Source organism: Hippichthys cyanospilos, chromosome 20 (assembly GCF_059441005.1).
Source record: "Hippichthys cyanospilos isolate Australia breed blue-spotted pipefish chromosome 20, RoL_Hcya_1.0, whole genome shotgun sequence".
NCBI lineage: Eukaryota > Metazoa > Chordata > Actinopteri > Syngnathiformes > Syngnathidae > Hippichthys > Hippichthys cyanospilos.
In genome coordinates, this window is record NC_142388.1 from 314,629 (window position 1) to 323,441 (window position 8,813).

The 8,813-nt window shown below is 60.9% G+C and overlaps 1 protein-coding gene across 1 annotated transcript; it reads right to left on the reverse strand.

Moving 5' to 3' along the window:
- Positions 1-1,074: 1,074 nt before the first annotated feature.
- prkg3 (protein kinase cGMP-dependent 3) lies at positions 1,075-8,224 on the reverse strand. The gene is made up of 22 exons (XM_088403386.1): positions 8,110-8,224; positions 6,631-6,720; positions 6,450-6,512; positions 6,263-6,389; positions 5,946-6,112; positions 5,746-5,859; positions 5,231-5,336; positions 5,098-5,161; positions 4,683-4,760; positions 4,515-4,603; positions 4,176-4,241; positions 3,687-3,734; positions 3,567-3,608; positions 3,374-3,485; positions 3,159-3,295; positions 2,838-2,927; positions 2,626-2,767; positions 2,387-2,550; positions 1,932-2,048; positions 1,771-1,833; positions 1,630-1,705; positions 1,075-1,518 (listed from the first exon to the last, which is right to left on the reverse strand). The coding sequence occupies exons 2-22, from the start codon at positions 6,716-6,718 to the stop codon at positions 1,432-1,434; spliced, it is 2,040 nt and encodes a 679-aa protein (XP_088259512.1). The 5' UTR covers positions 6,719-6,720; positions 8,110-8,224; the 3' UTR covers positions 1,075-1,431.
- Positions 8,225-8,813: the final 589 nt, after the last annotated feature.

An 8,813-nucleotide genomic window follows, 5' to 3' on the forward strand; every position in this document is an offset into this window, starting at 1 on the left:
CGGTTCCGCCACAGCGAGGCCGGCCGCCGTAGGTCGAAGTAGGCCGCCGTAGGTCGAAGTAGGTCGCGGGCGCCAAACCGTCTGTGTCGGCCGCTCTGGTCTTTGATTCCAAGCAGGCGCTCCGAAATTAAACCTGGCGTCAAAAGTGAAAGATTCAAATCAGTCAAGCACAAATGGATAAACGTGGAACATGAAGTTGTCTGTGCACAATATTGCTTCTCTGGCCAGCAAATCCAGCACTATCGTCCAAGTCCCGAAGCGGTCACATGAGAAAGATATCTTCCCTCATGAGTCCAGGATGACTTCTATCCATGCAGCTCGACCAAGGTTGAGTCAGATAGTGCCCCATACACCGCACGGCCCCTGATAACGACTACTTTCACGGCAGCAAACGTAGAGGCCACGGAATGGAGCTCGAGGCCACCCACTACGGTCCCGGTGTTAAAAGCGCTTTTTGGCGGCAAAGCGGTCCCGGTTTTGTGCTCCATCTTCCCGCGTCGGCGCGCGTCGGTCCCGTTGCGCTGCGCGCTTGCTTTCCCGTTTTGTCGCGCTTGCACTGTGACCCGGCTATCGCAATGCATTGTGGGTATTACTCATTCGGAAACACTAGCCCGACTCCTAATTGAAACTTTGAGCTGTTAAACGCGCATTTAACAGCCAACTTTGAAGAGCGAGTTTGAAACTGCGACCTGAATTTAGGCCAATTGTTTATTGCAAAAACCGTATATGTTCTCCTAGTGGAAAAGTTGCCTAGTTCCCCTCTCGGTGTTCGAACGAGATCGTAAGTGCACCACCCGGTGGCGAGAGTGCGCAATCGCACTTCGTAACCGCAGCAAGAAAGCTTGATACACAGCTGGAGCTCGATGGTGACGTCACCAGAGAAACCCCTTTTCCGAACCGCACGCTCTAAATTGTTCAGATCGACTCTCGTCCTCCGTCAGGGAATCGCACGCAATCACGCAAGACGTAGCTTAAAAAAAAAGCAAGCATTCAAGCGCAAAAGCAAGCATTCAAGCGCAATGCTCGGGTCAAGCTAGTTCAACTTGTTGAATTCAAAGCTCTTACAGAAACACGTTTGGTTTGGGCAGCCTTTTATTAAGGATGAATGCATTCCAAGCGCGTCTTGTACGTGGAGGCGGTACGACGATATAAACGCCCGCGGGTGTTTTGATTGCGCTGCTGTGCGGATACGGCTTGCTAGCAAGTAGCAAGTTTGAGAAACGAGAAACTTTAAGAAACGTGGACACGCTTGCTCATTACACAACATGGAACCAACCGCGCCCGCTTGTATCTCAAGCCAGCATTTTACTTCTAACATCTGCGACAGGAGAAAAACGTCACGGGTCGGTGCAGTTTTAAGGCCGAGCCCTTGTTTTTCTTTGCTTGTTTTCCTGAGCGGCCGCGAGCGCGCCGGGGCGACATCAGGCGGCCTTAGAAGTCCCGGTCCCACCCCGAGAACTCTTCGTCCGCCTCGGTCTGGTCCTGAGGGAAGCGCTCGAAATTGACGTAGCACGGGCCCTGAGCGGGAAGACCGGAGAGGGAGCAAAACCAAAAAAAGAAAAGAGAGAGGAGCTTCAGGACGGGGAGCGCGGCGAGCGGGGGAACCGGCGGCGGCCGAGCGCAACCGGCCTTGCGGATGAGGCGCGCGGTGGGCGCGTCCAGCTGGGCCACGCGCAGCTTGTGCCAGTTGATGTTGCCGAACCACCTGCCGGCAAAAGCCTCAGCTGCTTTCCAGTGCAAAACGGGGGGGGGGGGGGGGGGGGCGCCCACCTGTGATGCCGCACGTCTTTGATGCCGTTCTTGGTGTTCCCCAACCGCTGGCCGGGCCGGGGTCTGCGGCGAAACCCGCGGGAGCTCGGCGGGAAGGGGGCGGGAAACGGGCGGGAAGCGGGGCGGGCGCTCGCCGGCTCGCCGGCGTTCGCGCCTCCTACCTGCAGAGCTTGCTGATGATGGACTTGGCCGCCTCGCTCAAGTACGGCGGGTACTTGAGCGCCCCGTCCAGGATCTTGGCGTAAATCTTCTGCGGCTCCGAGCTGGAGAAGGGAGGGCTGCGGCAAAGTCCAAAAAAACCAACATGGAATCGATCGCGCGCTGGTTTCGTCGGCAAACTTCCCGCAACAATTTGCCAGCCGCGCAAAAGCGCTCCGTCTAAATAACATCTCTTTTCTATTTGGAACTATCCATTTTGGAGTGGAACCAATCGGTTGCAGATTTAGACTTAAAAGTTCCAATCCGTACGAGGAAAAAATGCAAAACAAGCGCCAATAAGCGGGGAGCCCCCGTGCCTATTTCGCACACGTATTCAAAGGCCCCAAAACCAACCAAAGCCAACGTCGCGTATGGAATGTATGTTTTTCTTCCGAATTTTCCGGCTCGGCGCTCGCACCTCCCCGCCAGGAGCTCGAAGACCAGGACGCCCAGCGACCAGAAGTCCACGGCAAAGTCGTGGCCCTGGTTCTTGATGATCTCGGGGGCCATGTACTCGGGCGTGCCCACGAAGGAGTAGCTCTTCTGGCCGCGCACCAACTCCCGGGCGAAACCGAAGTCCACCTGCGCGGGGGGAAGGAGGTCAGGCGGCGGGCCGCGGCCGGAAGGCCGGGCCGGGCGGCGCGGGAGCCCAGGGACCAGTTTGACGTAGCCGCGCGCGTCCAGCATCAGGTTCTCGGGCTTGAGGTCTCGGTACATGATGCTCTTCTTGTGCAGGTAGGCGTAGGCCTCCACCACGCAGGCGGCGCAGAAGGTGGCCATCTGCTCGTCGAAGCGGCCCCTGAGCACAAACGCGGACGCTGCGTCGGGCGCCGCTCCGTTGGCCGTCGGGGCCCTCGCGCCCCACTCACACTTCTTTGAGCTTGCTCCAGATTTCGCCGCCGCTGCAGAACTCCATCGCCATGTAGATGTAACGAGTGTCCTTGAAGGCGGCGTGAAGTCTGGCGGGCCGGCGGGCGGGCGGGGGGACAAAAGAAAAGAAAGGAAAAGACTCGTCACGGGCAGGCGGCTCGTCGAAGCCCGGCGGCCCGCGACCGGGCGCCCGATTCTCTCGAGCGCCGCTCGCTACTTTGCCGCCGAATTCGTTGTCGCTTTTCAGAGGCAAAGGACGGGTCGCCCGCACCCGCGCAGACGGGCGAGAGGGAGGCGCCGGGGCGCCGGCCGGCCTTCACCTGACGATAAAGTCGCACTGGACGGCCTTGAGGATCTTCTTCTCGAAGAGCATGTGCTCCTCCTGCCTCTTGTCCACAATGCGCTTCTTGCTGACGCGCTTGACGGCGTAGTACTTGGCGCGCTCGGCCGTGCTCATCTTGGCGCGCAAACAGAGGCGGGGCGTCAGGAGGCCCGCCCGGCCCGGCCCGGCCCGGCCCGGCCGCCGAGCGCTCACCAGCTCCACTCGGCCGAAGCCTCCCACCCCCAGGGTGACGGGCTCCCCTTGGTAGCGGCCCTCCTGGTACAGGACCGGCACCAGCTCCTTCAGCTTCAGCGTGGACTTGGGGCTGCCGGGCGCAGAGCCCAAACAGGCGCGTCAGCGCTGCGCCCACCCGCCGCGCCATGGCCGCGCCATGGCCGCCGCTCACCTGGACTTTGGCGGAGCCCCCGCCTCCTGCAGCATCTTGGAGCTGGCCGAGAAGAAGAAGAAGAAGGCCGTCCCGGTTATCGGCGGGGCGGCCCGCGGAGGAGCCGCGAGCGCCGCTTACTCGTCAAACAGCTCCAAGTGCTCCACGGGGATGGTCTCCTCGAACACCCTGCGCGGACCGGACGGCCGCCGTCATTCTTTCCGCGTCGCTACCTTTCTATCTCACTCGATGGCTTTCGGAGTGGAAACTACGGAGGGGGAGCGAGAGGGAGAGAGCGCGAGAACGCCTCCGCTCTACGCTTCCACCGCCTGGCGCCGGGCGGAAGGAACACGAAGAGTCCCGCTGCACTTTGACAAAAGCCTGGTAAAATACGACGGCTTTATGGTCGTCGCGTAGCTGGTCGGAAACGCCGACCCGACCGACGCGCATTCGATACGTATGAGCACCGGACGACGGTAACGGCTTCGCGCGGCGCACTCCTTCTTTTCAGTAAGTTTGGAATCCTCCGGGTGTTAAAGAGCGTCTCCGAGTCGTCCGACCGTTTGTCGGCAAAGGGCGAGAAGGACGGCGAGCAGCTCGGCGGGACGCGCGCCTCGCGGGCCCACTTACTCTTTGTCGATGGAGAAGCAGGTGACGGGGCCGTCCGCCGTGCAGGTGGCCGTTCGCAGCGCTTCGCTGCGCTCCGCCCAAAAGGTTGCAGGCGTTAGACGGGAAAGGCCAGGTGTCTCGCGGGAGCCGGCGGCCGGCCGTCCCGGTTCCCGCGGCGACCTTAAAAGCTTGCGGCCGCTCGCGGATAGTAGCGTTTCACATCAGACATTCGACGTACGGCCAACGTTCGAAGGAGCCGGGCCGGATTTTTCCGGCGCCCCAAGTCCTCCGAGGACATCGGGAGGGAGGGACGCCGGTGACAAAAACGTGCTGAGGCGTGAGCGACGTCGCCGCGGTTACCGTATGAGGGCCTGCTCCCCGAAATGCTCGCCCTTCCCCATCCGGCGAATCTGCTTCTGAAGCCCGTTCACGCTTTTGGTCACCAGCACCTGACGGCGCGACCACACGCGCGCAAAGTCGGCACGTTGCGTGGCCAGGCGGCGCCGAGTCAGCCGCCGCCGCCGCTACCTCTCCTTTCAGGATAATGTAGAAGGTGTCGGCTTCGGCTCCCTCTCGGACGATCACGTCTTTGTCCTGGTACTTCACCTGACCGAAACAAAGACGGGCCGAGCCGACGTGGGGTCGGGTCAACATTCCAAACGTCCCGAAACCTCATTCTCAGAACCCCGCGAGAAGATTTCCGAATGTCCGGCGTAAAGAGGAGCTGAATTTTTGCTTGCGATCTTACGACGAACAGCGGTGTTGCGCCGGTGCTGTTTTGGACACGATTGAATAGGTTCAAAGTTGTTGTTTTCCAGTTCTATCAATCTGGAGCCTGGTTTTATGGGTCCGGCCCGCTTTTTATGGGTCTTGTGGCGCCCCGGGTCTAAAAGCTATGAGCTATGAGCTTGGAAGGATGGCGCCGCTGGAAAGGGGGTCCCACCTCCTCCATGGAGTCGATGATTTTGGACAACTGGACGTCATTGAGGTCCTTCAGAGTCCGAGACCTTTGGAGACAAAAGCGCAAGGTGGGAAACGGAGGGGGGCGGCGGCGCGCGCCGGCCCGCCGCTCGCACGTCTTGAGGAAGCCCAGGAGCTGCTCTCGTTTCTTCTTGGACTTGTTGGTGATGATTGTCCGGTAGGTCTGCCTCTCCATGCGCCAGAGACGCACCTCCGTCCTCGCTGCGCGCGCAAGACAGAAACACAAACAGGAAGCTCCTTTTGGTTCTGGGGCTCGACTTTTGGATGGACGCCGAAGGCGCCGGGACTGAGGAATTCACCCGGATGGATAACTAGCCGCCTCCCGGGGGTCAACCGAGACAACGGGCGCGTCTCTGACGGAGCCCGCCGCGCAAAGATGGCGGCCAAACGCGTCGGCCTCCCGTTGGGCGGGCGCCAGCAATTACCGTACCGTAACGGGACTATACCTTACCAACCATAGAAAAAGAAACATCGACGCGGCCGCATATTACGTATGATTTTGTTTTGTTGGCGCCTCGGCGGGAAGTTCTTATACGGGAAAGCGGCGAAAGGAAATCCGAGCCCCGCGGAGCAGGTTTTTTTTCACCGAGCCGAGCCGAGCCGAGCCGACCTTTGACGGTGGCCGTCCGCTTGCAGTTGTACAAGATGGCCAGCTCTCCGAAGACGTCGCCGCCGGTCAGGGTTCGGAGGTCGCGGCCCGCTTGGGTGACCGTCAGCTCGCCGGCTAAGGGCGCCGAGAAAATGGGCGGCGTGACGCGGCGCCGCGCCACGCGGCCCCGCGGTAGGGGGCGCGCTCGCCGGCGCTCGCACCCGCCACGATGTACATGCTGTCGCCTTCCGTGCCTTCCCGGATGACCTCGGCGCCGGGGGCCACGGCGGACGCCTCCAGGAGGTCCACCATCATGGCGATCTGCTCGTCGTCCAGCCGGCTCAGGAAGTCGTTCTTCTGGATGGCTTCCACGATCAGGTCGGTCTCGCTGCGTACGCAAACGTACATACGGCAGCGGTCCCGCCGTCAGGAGTTTTCCTGCCGCGTGCGCGGTAACGCTACCCGGGGAAATCCCGACGCCGTTCCCTCCCCGCCATCGAGCGGATGGTAAAGTAGGCTCCCTTCCCCCAGGATATACCTGCGCGTTTTCTCCACCCCGGACTTGCGGACGTCCAGCGTCTCGGGGATGGGTTCCGGCGCGATGACGGCCGCCCGGCTGGTTCGGAATTCCGCCCGGCTCTCGTGGGCGGCGGGGGGCTCCGGCTCTGAAACGGTCGGGGTGAGGCCCGGCTCCGCCCGGCTCGGGCCGTCCCCGGACGGCTTACCCGGGTCCCGGTGCTGAGCCCGCAGCTCCCGCACCAGCTTCTCTTTCTCCTGCAGACGTTGTTCTGGAAGCGCCACAAAAAATACGCTTGGCGTTTTGGAAGTGGAGGCGAATCCATCCAGACTTCAAAAAAGTCCAAGAAATAAAATATCACGAGCCGACAAATGAAGAAGCCGGCTCACCCAATTGTTGATTGATGGTGCGCAGCTCCTGGTTGATGACATTTTGCTCGTCCAGCTGCCGCCTCAGTTCCTCCACTTGTTTGTCCATGGCTGCAAGCGGGAGCGCAAGCGCACCGTGGGTCGCCGGGCCCGCTCCCGCCGGGCCTCTCCGTAACGCGTGCTCGCCGTGGCCCGGCGGCAGGGGGCGCGGCTTCCTGCCTGTGCCCCCCCCCCCCCCCCCCCCCCACGCCCCAATCCCCCCCGGATTAATGAGCTGCTGCCGCCGCCCGTTTTCTCCTGGGCACAAAACCTGAAAGGCGCCCCCAAAAAACCTTAAGACTATAAATGCGACGTCAATGCTTTCTCCTCAGCGGTATGTGCGCGCCATGGCCAGCAGAGGGCAGTAACGTGGAAAAATGCGCATAAAGGCCGTCCGTTGTCAGAGGATAAAGAATATGCGCCCGCCAAACTCTCGGCTTGCTCCGGCCTCGAAAACACACCAATGACCTTGAGCTGGATTCAAATCAATTCGGCGAGGACCGAATTACAAAGGCCATTCACGTCAATGCAAAACGTCAAGGAGAAGCTATGCAAAAACTTTTGCCCGCGCTAACATAGAGCAACGGGAAGCAGCCGCCGCAAACGGAAAGGCCGACGAGGTCTACGAGGCGGCGCTACATGACACGCTGACATCGGCGAGCGCTATCCGCGGTCGCGAGGCGTCGGATCGCCAAACGGACTCGGCCGGATCGCCAGACGGACTCGGCCGGATCGCCAGACGGACTCGGCCGTCTCGCCAGACGGACTCGGCCGTCTCGCGGCTTCCGTCTCCTGCCGGGCTCGCCGTGGCCGGGAAAGGCGCCACTTCTCCGCTTGCCCTCCCCGTTTGGCGCGCCCGCAAGTCAAACCGACCCCGTGCCTTTTATTGCAGCCGCGCGCGCGCACACGCACACGCACGCACGGCCCAACGTGCGCTCAACTCGGGTCGGAAGCACGCGGGAGCTTTGGAAAGGATTTCAAGGATGGGATTTTTTTCGGTTTTGCGCTCGGAAGTTGACTGAATTTGCCCCACTGCGATGAAAGAAATTGGGAATAGAAGCGTAGTGTCCATTTCGGACCTATTTTCTTTGCGGTAACCGCACGCGCGGCGGGGAGGATTTCTGAAGCGGAGGAAACGCCGCTATTTTGACAGGCCGTTACAAAAGCGGCCGCAGGATGGAAAACCGCGCAAGACATACGTGGCGCCAAAGACGCTTTTTGACAAAAGCGTGAGAAAAAGGTATCGAGAAATCTAGGAACGCCGTCCAAACCCAAGCTCCTTCCTCGCGCTCTCCGCTTTGACGGCCCGGCAGTCGGCGAGCGCGAATGGGAATCCGGCAAGACGCCGCAAGGCGCCTTCCCTCCGAAAGGAGGGTATTCCGTCTCACTTGAAGGAAGGTCGGCTTGGAAGGCGGCGATATTCAAAGGTTTCTTTCGGGAGCCGGACGCGGCGCCGCTCACCTGCGGACGGGAGCGCGCTCCGGCGCCTGACGCGGCTCGGCCTGGATCCCCGCAAGTACTGGGCCCGGCCCGCTCCGGCCTTCTTCTGGCGCCGCCGTCCTTTTCCCTTCTGCCGGCGCCGTCGATCTGGCCCCCGCCCGGCGGGGACGGGCTCCTCCCCTCCCTCCGGGCGGGGGGGGGGGGGGGGGGGGCAGCGCAGGATGAAGGTGAGCGCGCGAGCGGGAAGCCGGTCCGAAACGTCGGATCGTCTCGCGCCCGTTTTGCGCAGGTCGGCGAAATGCCCGCGTTTCGACCGGCCCTTGTGGCAAATGTGAAAAGGCACATTCCAGCTGAGGTACTTAGACAACTTGGTGGTTTGTTGATGGTTTGTTTCCAGGCTTTTTTGATGGATGCACTTTTTTTTCAGATTGAAACTAACCTGTACCACCACTGTAAAAAAGTAGTTTTTGAAAGCCGATTTCTATTGCAGGTACTTTTTTGCTTGTTTCCTGCAGGCGGTGAAGTGCAGCTAAACGGGGCGAAAGGCTTAGCGCGGCGAGGGCGTGGGCCGTTTTACGGTGGCTTGGGGGTTAATTATTGATGGGTCGCCGTGGTTAATCAGCGACGCGGCTGACCCTCAAACGCAGATTAAAGGCCTCTCGGGGAAACGCAGCCATTTTTTTTTTCCTTTTTCTCGCACGGAGGAGTGATAAGGGGGCCCGCCG

Excerpts from the sequence above, each read along its gene's own strand:
- prkg3 (XM_088403386.1), bottom strand. The coding sequence starts at position 6,718 with ATGGACAAACAAGTGGAGGAACTGAGGCGGCAGCTGGACGAGCAAAAT. Across the intron at positions 2,551-2,625 it reads CGCGCGGCTACGTCAAACTG|GTGGACTTCGGTTTCGCCCG; the intron begins GTCCCTGGGCTC and ends CCCCCCGCGCAG. Across the intron at positions 1,834-1,931 it reads ATCATCAGCAAGCTCTGCAG|ACCCCGGCCCGGCCAGCGGT; the intron begins GTAGGAGGCGCG and ends GTTTCGCCGCAG.